General features: G+C 36.0%; 1 protein-coding gene across 7 annotated transcripts in view; it reads left to right on the top strand.

Moving 5' to 3' along the window:
- ENAH (ENAH actin regulator) overlaps positions 1–16,902 on the top strand; it is a 150,184-nt gene that overhangs the window by 111,555 nt on the left and 21,727 nt on the right. For 2 of the 7 annotated variants that reach the window (XM_081300189.1, XM_081300188.1), the window contains exons 5-10: positions 7,543–7,817; positions 9,162–9,959; positions 12,646–12,947; positions 13,771–13,910; positions 14,024–14,081; positions 15,112–15,160. In XM_081300189.1, coding sequence (XP_081156315.1) covers positions 7,543–7,817; positions 9,162–9,959; positions 12,646–12,947; positions 13,771–13,910; positions 14,024–14,081; positions 15,112–15,160 — 1,622 coding nt within the window. Of the gene's footprint in view, positions 1–4,347; positions 4,454–7,542; positions 7,818–9,161; positions 9,960–12,645; positions 12,948–13,770; positions 13,911–14,023; positions 14,082–15,111; positions 15,161–16,902 lie in introns of those variants that run through there. The other 5 variants (XM_081300191.1, XM_081300192.1, XM_081300193.1 and 2 more) reach the window with 3 other exon arrangements.

The raw sequence follows: 16,902 nt of genomic DNA on the forward strand, positions 1-16,902 counted from the left end.
TTGTTAGGCTAAAGTAGTTGGCAAGGTGGAGTTGGCATTAGCTGACATGGGGAAGGCTATGAGTAGAGCAGGTTTTGCTGGAGGATGTCAGGGATGAATGTTGAGGATGTTAGGTTGAGATGTTTATTGGGCAAGTAGAGATGCTGAATAGATGCACTAGTCTGTAGGAGACTAGGAAGGAAGTCTGGATATCACAGCTTATTCTTACTTCTTCTGTCTTCCAGAAATTTTACGATAAATTTACCGTACTAATGACAATCCTTCTCAGTTTTCTATTTTGTAATGATTATATTTATATACATTTTTATGATTCTAGAATTTTGGTATAATTTTTAGAGGAGATGGTAAGATTGACTACTTATTCTGCCAGCCTTAATAAGTGTCTGAATACTGTCTTGTTGCCTCCCTGCTCAGCATTCCTTACTGCCTCCTATGCTCATATCCAGGGTAATTTTTTGGCCTGATCTTTAGGATCCTGCTCTGTGTATCTCTTTCATTTCTCATGATACTCTCTCTATACACCATACTCAATTTTCCCTGTGTACTTTGTGTGTGGCATTTGCCTCTTGTGCCTTGCCCTACTCATCCATTCTATGTTGTCCTTTTCTGTACTCTTCTCAATCCATACACTGATATCATTGTTTTTTAAATTCCTATAACACACATGAGTTTTATATTTTCTTCTGAATAATGTAAAAAAAAATTGGTGATGGTTAGTAGATCAGCAAACCTTTAAAATTAAGCCAGGCCAAAGAGGAGAAGGAGTAAGGTACTGTGGTGCCTGTTGATAGCAAGCCACTTGGTAGTGGTAAAAGCAGGTTAATTAGCTAAAAAACTTTGTAGGAGCATGTAGATAGATACCCAGATTTCCTCCACTACACATAAACAGGAGATTGCAGACTTATTCTGACATAGGTTGAACTAAGAACACTCTTACTCGGTGCTGTTCATTAGAAACATAATGCAAACCACATGTGGTTTAAAATTTTCCAGGATCACATTTTTAAAAATGCGAAAGAAACAAGTAAAATCAATTCTACTAATAAAATTAACTCAGTACATCAAACATTATTATTTTAATAGGTTATTGATACAAAAATTTTAGAGATTTTACAATATCTTTTTTTGTACTAGATCTTCGAAAATGGGTGCAGATTTTTATACTTTATAAAGCACACCTTAGTTCAAACTTGCACGTAGCAAGTGCTTGATCAAGATGTGGCTAGTAACTATCTATTAGAAAGCACACAGACTACACCAGGGGTTAGCAGACTACAGCTTCCTGACGAATTGGCCTTGTAGCCTATTTTTACATAGCTGAGCGTTAAACATGGCTTTTTCATTTTACTTTTTTTTTTTTTTTTTAAGTAATGACAGTGGGCTGGTAAAGAACCAATAAAATTTTTTTAAAAAGAATGGATTAGTGATACAGCTCGATGATAAAGCACTTGCAATAAATGGGTATTTTCCCACGTGCTTCTGTTTAGGGCTACTTCAACTAGGAACAAAACACAGTGTGCTTACGGAGAACTAATTGAGTGTGTGAAATTTCAATGGGTTTGATTCCAGCACTGAAAGGAGAAAAAAAAGCTACAGAGATACTAATCTGGCCCTTTACAGAAAAAGTTTGCCAAGCCCTGATCTAGACTGAGGTATACCATGCACTGCTGTGAAGGTGTGGGATGGAGATACCAGCTAAAAAGAGAGATTAAGTGAAAGTTGGCCAAGTTGTTCTTTTTACCTTGCTCGGTTTCTAGACACAGGCACCCAGACCTTAGAGCCCAGGCAAGAAACTAAGATTCTTGTTTGGGCAAACTGCCTTTGGCCAAGAGAAGAAAACAGAGATGTTGACACTCAAGTGAATAATTTATTTAAGGGCTTCTGATGAGCTTTAGTGCTAATTCTGAACATGAATGGACAGCCTAGGGTCATTAAACCCTTGAGGACAACTTGTATAACATGAAGATGGACCAAAAATAAACAGAAAGAATTGGCATTGGATGAAACAGATGGAGGAAGTAGATGAAATTTAAATTATAATAGCTTCAAAAGAATCAGAATAAAAAGTAGTATACCTGGGGGCTGGGTTGGCTCAGTTGGTAGAGTGCTTGACTCACATGGACAAGGCCCTGGGTTCAATCCCTAGCACCACCACCACTAAAAAAAAAGTACACTTGGCACTTTTTTAAAGTATAAAGTTTTTGACATTTTTAAAAAGAGGCATTAATTTTTTAAAAAAAATAAAAATTTGAGAAATAAAGTGTATGAGAAAGAAAAGTAAGAGCATCAGAGTCAGTGGTCCAAATAATGAGTTCTGAGGGGGGAGAGGAAGAACACAAATGTGAGGAGGTTGATCTCCAAATAAATAACTTAAGAAAATTTACCAGAACTCAATGATTTGATTATCTAGATCAGAAGTCTATGGACTTTTTCTGTGAAGATCCAGATAGATTAGGCTTTGTGGAACCATAAATTCTCTATAGCATTTGCTCAACTCTTATTTTATAGCTTGCTAAAGATAATATGTAAATAAGTAGATATTGACAAATTGAAAAGGCTCTCCAAGTGCCCAGCCCAGCAGGTCTGGAAAAACATAAAATGACCCATCACTGGGGTATATCACTGTAGAGAATTAGAATACTACAATAAACAGATTTCAAGTCAGGTGTGGTATGCACACCTATAATCCCAGCGGCTTTAGGAGGCAGGAGGATCCCAAATTCAAAGCCAGCTTCAGCAAAGGTGAGGCATGAGGCACTAAGTAACTTAGTGAGACCCTGTCTCTAAATAAAATACAAAACAGGGCTGGGGATGTGGCTCAGTGGTAGAGTGCCCCTGAGTTCAATCCCTGGTTGAACTCAAGGGGTTCCCCCCACCCCCGCCGGCCCCCCCAAAAAAAAGATTTCAAAAGCTTGGGGAAGGAGATGAGAGAGCTTTTAGAATCCCAACAGAAACTCTGTTCTAAAACCCTATCTTCTGCGTTGTTTCCTAGGAAGCTATTGAAAGTTGTGTTCTGTTAAAATGATTGTAAACCAAGAGTGATGAAACCCTTGTAGGAGCCAAGAAATAGGGCTAGGGATGTAGCTCTATGTTACAGCACTTGCGGAGCATGTGCGAGGCCCTGGGTTCAATCCTCAGCAACACCCCCGCTTCCCCCCCCCAAAAAAAAAAAGATAGGGGATTCCTCTTAGGAAAGAGAAAAGGTAATTTCTAGGTTGGGGAGCAGCCCATCTGACTGGAACCAGGAGTTCTTAGGGCTTCTGATGGATGTGTTCGAGAGAAAGAAAAGAAGCAAGCACTTAATATGTTTAACCATGTTGAGATGGTTTATAGTTCTGATGGAGAGTTTGGAGTGAGATAGGAATAGGTACATAGAAAAAAATCAGCAAAAAAGTGCTAGTTTTTTACCCCTAGAGTAAGAAATTACTCCAGAAAATAAACATAAAAAAAGTGAATGATATAACTTGGGAATATTTATGTATTCAAAATAGTGTTATGACCTTTTCTTTTTGGAAAGTGGAGAACAAAGTTTTGGGAGTCAAGAATTGTAGGAATTAAGTAATTTGCATAGTAGAAAGTTAGTAGATATATTATCTACATCTGTAAAATCAAGAATAGCTCTAACAAATCACTATATTTAGTGTAATATCAGAGTAATAAAATATAATCAGAGTAATAAAAGTAGTTGGCTTTTTTTGATGGAGGGAGGAGCAGGGATAGAACCCAAGGGTGCTTAACCAGTCAGCCACACCATCAGCCATTTTTATTTTTGTTTTGAGACAGGGTCTCATAAAGTCACATAGGACCTCACTAGGTTGCTGAGGCTGACTTTGAACTTGGGATCCTCCTGCCTCAGCCTCCTGAGCTGTTGGGATTACAGGTGTGCACCACTGTGCCCCACAAGTAGTTGGCTTTTAAAGGAGAAAAATCAGAAGTGGTGAGGGTTGTTGTAAGATTACTGTTTTATTATAAGCCTTGTAATACTGTTTGACTTTTTAAGCTAGGTATTAATTTTTTTAATTTTTAAAGTTTAAAAAAGTTTAAGTTTTTAAATAAGTATTAACTGGAATTTATAAATGTTTACTTTAGATGTCAAATCTTAATGATCTAAAAGCTCTACTATAATAATATGACAGTAGTATTGTTTTTTATTCACATGTATCATTTTTTAAACCAGTTTTTGCTTTCTACTCATATTATTGATATTTGGCTTCCTTAACTGTGATGGAAAAATATATTATAAGAAACATGAGTCAGTCCTATGTTAGTCTCAACATAGAATGTAATTTAGTTAATATCTATAAATAGTTTGCAAATCACTGCTACTATCTGAAAGTTATAAAAGGGGAATACTAATCCCAGTACAGAACCAAGGAGTCACAGCAATGAAAGTGTACAGCTCTCCCATTAACCTTCAGAGGCAGGATGGACCAAAAGTTGACCGGCTTTTATTGTGAGTATTGGATTATCTTCAGAGCTTTGTAAGATTAAAACTATTTGTTTTAGTGGCTGGAGTTGTGGGTTGGTGGTACAGTACTTGCTTGGCATGTGTGAGGCCCTGGGTTCGATCCTCAGCATCGCATAATAAATGAAATTAAAGTCCGTTTACAGGGCTGAGGTTGTGGCTCAGCGGTGGAGCGCTTGCCTGGCACATGCTATTAAATTATTAAAAATAATTTTTTTTAAAAAAAGGTCCATTTACAACTGAAAAATATTTTAAAAAATATTTCGTTTTATCCATTTTAAACTTGTTTATTAATAAAGAAGTGAAATGCTCACATCACTATCAAAACATCTATGTACTTTTATTTTTTGACAAATGTCATTAACATCAGTGTTATTAAATGTTATCAGTTCAGAATGTTTTCCCTAGTCCAAACGCCTACTTCATTATGTCACTTGAAATTCCTCCACCTTTACCTAAGGGTATTCATTATAGGCAAGGCCAGATGAATTTGCATTTTGAAATTTGATATTTATATTTTACATGCTTCAAAAGAAAATAAGTCTTTGAAGTAATATAAACAACGTGTGTGCACATGCATGCGATCGATCTCATTGTTGGCCAGTGTTTTGTGCATCTGTTTACACTTGAGGATAGCTCTTTTGGGGAGAAATATTTTAGTGGTAGAAGGACCTAGGTCTAATTATTTTCAAATGCTTTAGTATTTATAATGTTGGTCATGGGCACTTAATTGTTTTGGGGAAAATATTATATTGTTTTCTCAAAAACTTTCAAATTATGAGAATTCACATTCTAACTTAAAAGAAATTAGCCTGTCAGAATTATTCCATAGTTCATGGATTACCAGTATATGAATTGGCAGCGATAATTGTGAGAAAAGCAAGGTTTATAAATTTGGAAGTTCTCCTTAAAATGATATACAACTATCTTGGTTTGGAGATTAAAAACCTTAAAATCAGCTTTATAACTCATCCAATTTAGGAGGGAATTATTTATACCATAAAGATTTGTAAGTCAAAAGTTCTGCTTGACACACTTTCCTAGGGAATTATGTGACAGGCATCTTTTTAGTGAGTAAGCTAAAAATTAGCTAAAGATGTTGAACCCTTTTCTTTCTTATAAAACAAGAATCTTCTGTAGAAGTATGAATTACATACTTGATTCAGTGAACTTTGAAATATTCTCTGGCATTGTACTCTTTCCTTTTTTAAATTTATTTTTATTTTTGGTACTAGGGATTGAACCCAGGGCGCTAACCATCGAACCACATCCCCAACCCTTTTTGTTTTCTATTTTGAGACAGGGTCTCATTAGATTGCTTACAATCTTGCTTAGTTTCTGAGGCTGACTTCAAACCTGTGGATCCTCCTGCCTCAGACTCCCAAGCCACTGGGATCACAGTTGTGTGCCACCTCACCTGGCCTCTTTCTTACATCAGTAGATACTCTTATAGACTGAAAGCCCTAGAATATTGTGGCACGTTGAACAGTCTTTTTAAGTCATTACGCCCTTGTCATAAATGCAGTTATTCAATAATTATTTCAAATTTGCCTCACCCATACCTGACCTTCTACCTGAAACTTTTTGTATTAGAAACACTGTATGGTTTGGAGAAATAGGCATTAACTTGGGGGGTTAAAAAAACAACAACTAAGAATTAGAATAAGAAATGAGGGCTGGGGAGTGGCGCGCTTGCCTGGCATGCTCGGGGTGCTGGGTTCGATCCTCAGCACCGCATAAAAATAAAATAAAGATATTGTGTCCGCCAAAAAACTGAAAAATAAATATTAAAAAAATTCTCTCTCTCTCTTTAAAAAAAAATGAAATGCAATCAGAATACTATGTGGTTTCGGCTGTGAACGGTACTTAAATCATTATAGTAATTATAATATTATATGCTTGCATAATTATAATAAAATTAAATATTATGTGATCAATATAAAATGATATATTAATATTAATTAATATATGTTAATGATATATTTATATATATTAATAAACCTTAATATTGATTTGGCCAAATTGTTTTCCCATGACTGTATTATGAGAAGTATGTGTTGTGAGGGAGTTGTGGGAAACATCTTGCCATTAGAAGAAAATAGATAGCTAAAGATAAAACAAGAACAGTTAAAAGAATAGTAAACAGGTAGGAGGGCTGGAGTACTGAATTACTGTTTTGGATTATAAGCTTTAAAATCTATGTATTTGGGGGTGGGATTGTGGCTCAGTGGCAGAGCGCTTGCTGAGACTGGTCTTGAACTTGTGAGCCTCCCAAGCTACTGGAATTACAAACAGATGCCACCACACCTGGCCAAAATCTTAAGAACTTTATACCTTTCTTCTTAGCAAATTGGTGTGTCAATATTGGTCTTATAGAAGCAGTTGGAAGAAGATTCAAAGATGGAGATAACTTTATTGCTGTCTTAGTAATGATACTAGGATAACTTACATCCTGCTATAAGAGACTGTTTAACCTTTAGGAGAATTAAACTGTGGAACATTATACACTCTTAGAGAATAAAGTTACCAAACTCAGTGCCTTAGGATAATTTTCACAATATATTAAGTGAGGAAAAATAAAGTAGATTTCAGAGTAGTAGGGAAATAGAATTCTAATTTATTTGGCTTTTAAAGTTAATGGAAGTGTGAGCAAGAAAGAGAAAGAGAGTGTGTGTACGTGTGTGTAATGTTAATGTTAATTATAGTTGCCTCTGGATGTGAGAGTTTAATGATTTAAATTTATTTTTTTCAACTATTTTTTTTTAATTTAGCAAATGTTTATTTAACTATCTTGGTTGCTAGCCATAGTATTTTCTGAAATGATCATGTGTTTCTTGTACAGTTAAAATTAGATGGTATTTTTGAGAAAGAAAATGGTAATTTCACAACTTTTTTTTTCACTAAATGATTAAATCAATGGCTTGGCTTTTTAGTTATTAAAGTGATTTATGATTATGGAAAATTCATTTATTTGTAATACTTAATTCACAAAAAGTACAGAATAAAATGAGACTTTAGTGCAAAGTGCTGAAGTAGTCTGTCAATATGATCCTAATAAGGATTATTTTCATTTTCAGGCAACTGCAAGAACAGCAACGACAGAAGGAGATGGAAAGGGAAAGGCTGGAGAGAGAAAGAATGGAAAGGGAAAGGTTAGAGAGAGAGAGGCTGGAGAGGGAACGGCTGGAACAAGAGCAGCTGGAAAGAGAAAGGCAAGAACGAGACAGGCAGGAGCGCCTGGAGCGGGAGAGGCTAGAGCGCCTGGAGCGGGAGAGGCAAGAAAGGGAGCGACAGGAGCAGCTGGAAAGGGAACAGTTGGAATGGGAAAGAGAACGCAGAGTATCGAATGCTGGTAAGGAGCTTAGAGACAATTGTGTGTTCTTGCATCCAAGCTTGGATGTAGTTCTGTGTAATTTTATGTTAGTATATTTCGCATGTGAGATGGTTAGCATTGAGCAATACAGTTTGAAAGTATGAAAAATGTGCCTCAGTTACTGCTTTAACCTTTTCATTTTATTACTCTGATTGCTTAAAGACTTAAAGAAAGCTCTTGGAAACTTCTATTCTATTCTGGCATTCTAAATCTTCTAACCTCCTTATAAATGGCTATTAAAGTATAAGTGTTTTATGGAAAATTTTTTATATTGCATGAATTTAGAAGATATTTCCCTCATGAAATTACTCAAATCATCTCAAATATTGTACCTAGTTTTATAGTACCATGCAGTAAGAAATTTGGGCCAGGTGTGTAGCATGCACCTATAATCCCAGCCATTCAGGAGGCTGAGGCAGAATGATCACCAGTTTGAAGCCAACATTAACAAGTTAAAAAGACCATGTCTCAAGATACAAAGGTCTTAGATATAGCTCAGTGGTAAAGCACCCCTGGGTTCAGTCCCCAGTTACTCCACCCCCTGCCAAAAAAAGAAATTACCCTAATAGTAGTCTAGTGTTTTTGAAGAAGGAATTAAAGCAGTAAATGAAAATATTCTAAAACTGACTGGTTATTTAAATATATTTTTAGTATTTATGAAAATTACTAAATTTGTTGGAATTTTTTGAAAGACATAAGGTTGAAATATAACTGAATATTCAAGGTATAATAACATTTGTGGGATTTTAAGTATTTTAATTCCTTGTGGCCTATATCAAAGTTCCAATGTGGGTTGGTTAAATATTGGTTGGTTTATTGTTTAAGTTAAATTCATTTGTTATAACTGCCTAACTATTTTTTGGAATTATGGCTACCAAAACAAAACTTCTACAAATAAGCATTGAATTAGGTTCCTCACCATTTGTAGTAAATATTTTGCCAGTCTTGCTGCTTGTCTTTTTTTTTTTTTAAGCAACCAAATTCTGTTTGTGGTTGTAGTCATGTAATTTTAATGTCCTTTTTGTGGACTAAATAAAAAAAATTAAGACTGTACTGTCCTTTTCTTATAAAAAATAAATTCATCAATTTAACTTATTAGAGAAAAAGAAAACTTCATCCTTTTGTGGATCTTATAATGTATATATAAGTTAAAATTTTCTTGGGTGAAAATGGTTATTTGCACATGTGCCTAATTCTCTGGTACTAACTGTAGTCTACATTTATACATTTTGTCTGATTGCTGGTTTCGTGGCTTCACTAGCTCCCTTTTTCTCTCTCCTTTTTTATCCTGTCTTTTGCTGCTGCTTTCCACCTTCTGTCCAGCTCCATCTTCAGACAGCTCCCTGTATAATGCTCCACTTCCTGAGTATTCCAGTTGCCAGCCTCCTTCAGCACCTCCTCCATCATATGCTAAAGTCATCTCAGCTCCAGTGTCAGATGCCACTCCTGATTACGCTGTAGTGACTGCTTTGCCACCTACTTCCACACCCCCTACACCACCAATGCGACACTCAGCGACACGTTTTGCAACATCTTTAGGTTCAGCCTTCCACCCAGTTCTTCCCCATTATGCTACAGTTCCTCGTCCTCTGAACAAAAACTCTCGACCTTCTTCTCCTGTGAACACACCCTCTTCTCAGTCTCCAGCTGCGAAGCCTTGTGCCTGGTCTACTTCTAATTTCTCGCCCCTCCCTCCATCTCCTCCAATAATGATTAGCAGTCCCCCCGGCAAAGCTACTGGCCCAAGACCTGTCCTCCCCGTTTGTGTTTCTTCTCCTGTGCCCCAAATGCCTCCATCACCGACAGCACCCAATGGGCTGCTGGACTCAGTAGCATACCCAGTGTCTCCACCGCCTACCTCAGGGCCAGCAGCACCGCCACCACCACCGCCTCCACTGCCTTCCCTCGCATCACTCTCACACTGTGGATCTCAAGCTTCTCCTCCTCCAAGCACCCCTATTGCCTCAACTCCCTCATCCAAGCCCAGTGTTCTCCCTTCTCCCTCTGCAGCTGCCCCTGCCTCTGTGGAGACTCCTCTAAACTCTGTGCTGGGAGACTCCTCTGCTTCTGAGCCAGGCTTGCAGGCAGCCTCTCAGCCGGCCGAGACTCCAGCCCAACAGGGTAAGGCTTTCATTATTGCTACTAACAACTAATCACTTGAGTATTGCATAGCAACAAATTTAACTGCCTAGAAAAGGTAGGGTGACTTTAATAGCTGAACGTCTATGTGCCATGTGACTTTTTTTTTTAATTAAAAAAATTAAAGGTAAAAGTAATTTTTGTTTATTCTATTAGATCAGTTGTATTGGGATAATTGATGGGGAATTCCCATATTGAACTAGCTTTTGTTATCTTCTGCAGTATCATAAAAGGTGTTTTCTAGTACTTAAATTTCACTAGGAAGACTAACTTGACCCTTTTGATCTACCACACACAAAATACATAATGTAAATTGTTTTCCTTTACTTTCTGAGACAGATTTATAAGATGAAACATCCTAGTGTTTCCACTGGAGCAGTTTTGTCCTTGGGTCCTTTTCACGTTGGCCTCTTCTGTGTTTGGCTTCTCATATTGGACTTTCAGGATGGCTGTCACCTGGACCCTAAAAACCAATCCTGACTTTGTAGGAACGGTAGTGGCTTCATATGACCCAAACTTACTTGATGTAGTGGGAGAAGAGATGGCTGAGAGAATAGCATTCTCTACAGTTATTTTCCACTCTTCCTTAACACAACCTTATTCCATGGCATCGGGGAAGAGAGGATGGGGAGGATATAATTAAGAATAAGCTTAACAATCCCCATCCCCACTAGATTTTTATATTTAGGATTTAGAGAGGATGCTGAAACAGTCTTATAATCTGGATCTAAATATACCTCTTCTCTAAAAATTGTAGTTCCTAATTAAAGTAACAATAACATTGTGAATACTTTTGTTTTTATTGACATCAGCACTGAATTAGAGAGAAAAAACCAGCCTGATGAAGCTGACCTTTTTGCCTCCTTCATTCTCAGAACTCATGACACTGCACAGGACAGCCTGTTACTCTGTGCTCTACTGTGAACCATTTATGTTTTCTACTGTACAACTGCTTAGGCTGAAAAAATTAGCAGTTACCACCCAGTATGCAGATAGCACTTCATTTGTTTTTCTTTTAAACCTTAAGGGGGGAATTATCTAGTAGTTCAATATTCTGAAATCAAAGTCTTGTTCACTCCCTTTGTGATTTTTACAAGATTTGAACACTTTTGAATTTTTTATTTTTTGGTACTGGGGATTGAACTCGAGGGCACTTGACCACTGAGCCACATCCCCAGTCCTATTTTGTATTTTATTTAGAGACAGGGACTCACTGAGCTGCTTGGCGCCTTGCCATTGCTGAGGCTGGCTTTGAACTCGACAATCCTTCTGTCTCAGCCTTCCGAGCTGCTGGGATTACGGGCATTGCACCACTACACCTAGCGCCTTGAACACTTTCTATACCCATTTCAAAGGCCAAAACAACTCTGCGCTTCATATTCTATATTATTTAATTATTTCTGAGAGTTATTTTGAGATTTTAAATTCCCTTCAATGATTGTCACTTTTGACTACATGTGGGATTTAAATATAGAACATTTTTAAGGTACTGGAGCCTAGGACTCACTTCTCACTCATATTCTTAGTCCAATCACTTTGTCTATAAACAATAAATATCTGACTTTATTATAGTGGAATATGTTAACACCTCAATTCACATGGGTTGTTTGGATTTGTTATTTCAAAAAGTACTAACTACCACTATATAACTTGTTTGGAATGCTTATCTCTCCCAAATTTTACAAGCATTTATTTTGCTTATTTTCCCAATTCTGATGGGAAAAATTTTTTAATTAGATGATCTGTTGCATAGTTCTGTTACTAAAGGTCTAACATTTAAATAAGTAGTTACTAAAAATTTGGCTTTATATTTTAGTATATATTTAGTATTGTTTCCTTTGCTGATCAGTTTTTAAAACAGACATTATTACTGTATGTATATATGTAACTACACTAAAAAAAAACTTATTCCACTCCTTGGTTTATACCCAAAGGACTTAAAATCAGCATACTATAGAGATGCAGCCACATCAATGTTTATAGCAGCTCATCACAATAACTAGACTATGGAACCAACCTAGGTGTCCCTCAATAGATGAATGGATAAAGAAAATGTGGTGTATATACTCAATGGAATATTACTTAGCTTTAAAGAAGAGTAAAATAATGGCATTTGCCAGTAAAATAATGGCATTTGCCATTTGGAGTTGGAGAATACCATGAGAAGTGAAATAAGCCAATCCCACAAAACCAAAGGCCTAATGTTTTCTCTAATTTATGGATGCTAATTCACAATAAGGCAGGGTGGGATGGGCACTAGGGAAGAATTAGCATTGCCTTAGATTAGATAGAGGGAAGTGATGGGAGGGGAGGGGATGTGGGGATAGGAAAGATAGTAGAATGAAACAGACATTATTACTATATGTATTTATGTTAACTACATGACTAATATGATTCTGCAACATGTACATTCAGAAAAATGAGAAATTAATTCCATGTATGTATGTATGTATCAAAGTGCATAAATGCATTCTATTGTCACGTATAACTAAAACAAATTTTTTAAAAAACTGATTTAGTCTTTAAACATTGTAATAAATTGAATCCCAGCTGACTAATATACTTATTAGTCAACTTAATTTAGCATAGCATTGTGTGTACCTATATACAAAAAATAATTACTTGGCTCTATTGTTGATGATCTGTCTTTAACATTTCTTCTTTGCAGGTGTTGTTTTAGGACCACCTGCACCCCCGCCTCCCCCACCACTCCCACCATGTCCTGCTCAGGCCTCAGCACTTCCTCCTCCCCCAGGACCTCCTCCACCACCTCCACTGCCATCCTCCGGGCCTCCACCTCCCCCTCCTCCTCCCCCGCTTCCTAATCAAGTGCCCCCTCCTCCACCACCACCTCCTGCCCCTCCCCTCCCCGCATCTGGATTTTTCTCCGGATCTGTGTCAGAAGACAATCGCCCTTTAACTGGACTTGCAGCTGCAATTGCTGGAGCAAAACTTAGGAAAGTGTCACGGGTAAATATGTCTCCAAATTACTCTATTTTTAAATCTTTCTTATTCTTTCTAAATATCTAAAATACTGGATATATTATTCTAATTTTATAAACCCTGTGTTAAAAATCAAAATGGTTAAAATTTACAGAAAAGTTGCAGAGTGGCATAAATGATTTCTGTGAATCCATCATCTGTATTTATAGGTTAACATTTTATCATTACATTGTTTTTATCTGCATAATTTGAGAGTAAGATAGAAACATCATGCCCATTTTCCTAAATAGTTCATTTTGTATTTTGAATAAGAAAGAATGTTTACCTACATGATCATAGTGTAATTACCAAATCAAGAAATTTCACATTGATAGAATATGACAGTCCGCAAATGTATCCAAATTTAATCTGTGACAGTTCCTCAGTCTTTGTTTCTTTTTCAAAATTTTTGACATTTTTTTTAATTGTCGGGGTTTTTTTGTTTGTTTGTTTGTGTTTTGATTGTTTACATTTTTTAGATGACCTTCAGTTTGACTTATTTGAATTTTTCTCAATATCAGATTCAGGTTATACAATTTGGGTGCAAAAATACCAACAGTTACAGCCTTCTCAGTGTATTGTACAAGAAGACATGATATTATTTCATCTTATTATTAGTAATGTTAACTTTGATAAAACTCCCATTGATATATAAATTAATACTGTTCACTTTATTGGTTCTTAAGGTTATAAAAAATATTTGAGTACTTTTTAAAATTAATGCTGATGTTTCTTGTATTTTTAATGTAATACATTCATGAGTATGATTGTCTAATATAGGAAATCATTATGTGTGTGTATTTTCGTTAAGATGGAGGATGCCTCTTTCCCAAGTGGAGGAAGTACCATCAGCGTGAACTCATCCAAAACAGATACAAGTCGTGGAAATGGACCACTTCCTTTAGGGGGTAGTGGTTTAATGGAAGAAATGAGTGCCCTGCTGGCCAGGAGGTGAGAATTTTTGTTAATTTTATTCTGAAGATAACGAGTCAATTCTTCCCTCTTAGAGAAATTTTTATAATAAGAGATGATTTTTTTAAAAATCCAATTTGCTATCTTTTTAGGAGAAGAATTGCTGAAAAGGGATCAACAATAGAATCAGAACAAAAAGAGGACAGAAGTGTAAGTGAATAAAAATAACCCCTCACACCTTAAACATGAAATTCAAGCATAGCTTCTTTTTTTTTTTTTTTTTTTTTTAATATTTATTTATGTGGTGCTGAGGACCAAACCCAGGGCCTTGCACACGCTAGGCGAGCGCTCTACCTCTGAGCCACAACCCCAACCCTCAAGCACAGCTTCTTACAAAAACATGTCAGAGATTATTTAATATGAACTTAATTAGTTTGAATTTAGATTTGCTTATTTTTAAGTATGCATATCTTTAAAATGGCTTTTGAGTATTATTTACAAAATTAAAATGGCATTATTAAAGTGAGTTGAATATGTGGAGTTGTGGGAAGACCACTGAAGTTCAAACCTATAATAGAATCAGTTCTGTTGTTACGCCCTACCTTTAAATGAGTGAATGACCTCTTACTAGGGTTTTGTCCCCCGTCCCCCCCTCATCTCTTAGGCTCTCAGTTTCCTTGTATTAATGCAAAATGAAGAATTTGATTAAATCAATAGTTTGTCATCCCAGGACCCCACCCCCATTCAGCTGTACAAACTTTGCTCTGTATCTGTTCTATATGTTGATGTTCAACACCTAATTGTTTTCCCTTCACCATTTGACTGCCTTTCATGCCATCTCTCAAATCTGTCTGGCTTCATATCACTGGCTAGTGCAGGTTCTCCAGGAGAAACTCAAGAAAGGAGATGTGTGGGGGCTGGTTGTAGCTCAGAGGTAGAGTGCTTGCATAGTGTGTGTGAGGCAGTGTGTTTGATTCTCAGCACCACATATAAATATAAATAAAGGTCCATCAACAACTTAAAAAAATTTAAAAAAAAAAAGGAGCTGTGTGGACAATGGGAGTTGGGATTGTTAGAAAGGTAAGAAGGATGATGCCTAAGTTGGAATGGAAGGAAGAGAAGATAGATGAAGGAAATAGTGGGGAATGACATAAAGAATATGGAAAGGGAACATGTAAAATGTTAAATCAGTACAGCAATAGTGAATGTGATATTAATACATATATTTCTGCATATTTAGGAAGATTCAGAGCCTGTAACTTCCAAGGCTTCTTCAACAAGCACACCTGGTAAGTTCAGGAAAGATATTTTAACCTTTATAAATTTTCCCTAAATATTACTTCCTAATTAAAAATATCCCCTTTCCCATGTTTGAACCAACTGACTGCTTGGTCACTAAGATGTTAAAGTTCTTTGTTTACACTTGAAAGCATTGACTTTTCTCTGCTTTTATAATCTCAGAAGCTGCTGTTGCTTTCTTTCTGCTAATGTGAGATCTGTTAAAACTCAACATTTTTCTCATAACTATCTTTGAAAGTTATTTTACACATCTCTGTGTATTGTCCACGATTTGAGTTACTTGCTAAAACAAGGAAAATACATTATTAGACAATGGGAATATTTTAATAGTTCTTTAAGGTAAAAGTTAAGTGAGTAGACCTGCATTCTATTTCAGAACATTCTCAAATTTCGAAGGTTGTCATTTTAACCATTCATTTGGGTGTTGATAATCAAGAAAATAAAACTTCTAATTTGTAAGCTGAAAATTTTTTTAAGCTTTTGGGAAATATTTTTGAATACAGTAAAATTTCTGACATTGACAATTCTTGGACATGGCATATGTTACTTAGAATATTAACAAAACATATTTTACTGGAAATACTTAGTGATCCAAGATTCCCGTCTTGGAGATTGTGACATATTTACTCATTCTTCTTTGTATTTGATCAGACTAAGAACTGGGCTCTTTGCCTCCTTAACTATTTTGGAATGAAGTAACAAATAAAATTGATAAATTAATATCTACAGTGGTCTGTCGAAGTCATTTTAGAGAAACATCTACATTAAATCCTACATATTTTGATTTAGAGACTCCAGCTGCCTTTAGAATTTTATTTCTAAAACATACTTTTGTTTTTGTCTCATTTCTGTTGTCTCATTTTCATTATTTTTTTGTTTTGTCTCATTATTTAGCAGTCTGCTGTTATAAATCAAAATTAATTATATGTACAGCTATTAAAACCACAGATAATTTAGAAGTAAATTATTCTTTAAAGGGTTACAGAATCTTAGAAATATATGAGTTGTAAATTTCTCCCCAGAAGGAAAGATCATTTTTATACAAATTTCCTCACAGTTTGAAAGTATTCCTGATTCCCAGAACATTATCCATGGGCCCCAGCTTAAGGACTGTTCTTGCCTAACATATATTTACTTAGTTCAAAAATGAAAAATGAAAGCATGAATTTTTGTGTGTATTTGCATGCATATACAATGAATTCATTCAGAAGAGCTTGTGGCCTTTTTCCCCACTCTTGTTTCACTTAGTATTTTTAATTGGCATTGTGTCAGACACTTCATAGGTCAAAAAGAACTGAAATATAAAGACCTGGAGCACAGAAAACTCTAATCTAGTTGAGAAGATGAGCTTCACTTAAGGAAAAGTTAATCTTTTATAACCATATGTTGAATATTAATATGTCAGAGAGGGAAAGAGATTTTATGTGGTGCTGTCTGGGCCATTGTTACGTCGTAGAGTATTTGGTATGATTGAAAGTAGGGGAAGGAATGATATTTCAGGAAGTATGTCATGAACAAAGACATGGAGTCTAAGCTGAGCAAAAAGAGACCAGGATATAGTAAATAGACTCACCTGTCTAAAGTAGAGAATTCCTCTTGGACAAGTGAGTTGAGGATAAAGCTCAGGAGTTAAGTTTATCCTACACATACTGGGTTAATGTATGATCAGTTGGAACTGTTTTCAGCACATAAATGGCACCTGTGAGTATTGTGATATAGAATCAGGAAAGAC

Source organism: Spermophilus citellus (assembly GCF_964194105.1).
Source record: "Spermophilus citellus genome assembly, chromosome: 6".
NCBI classification, from domain to species: domain Eukaryota; kingdom Metazoa; phylum Chordata; class Mammalia; order Rodentia; family Sciuridae; genus Spermophilus; species Spermophilus citellus.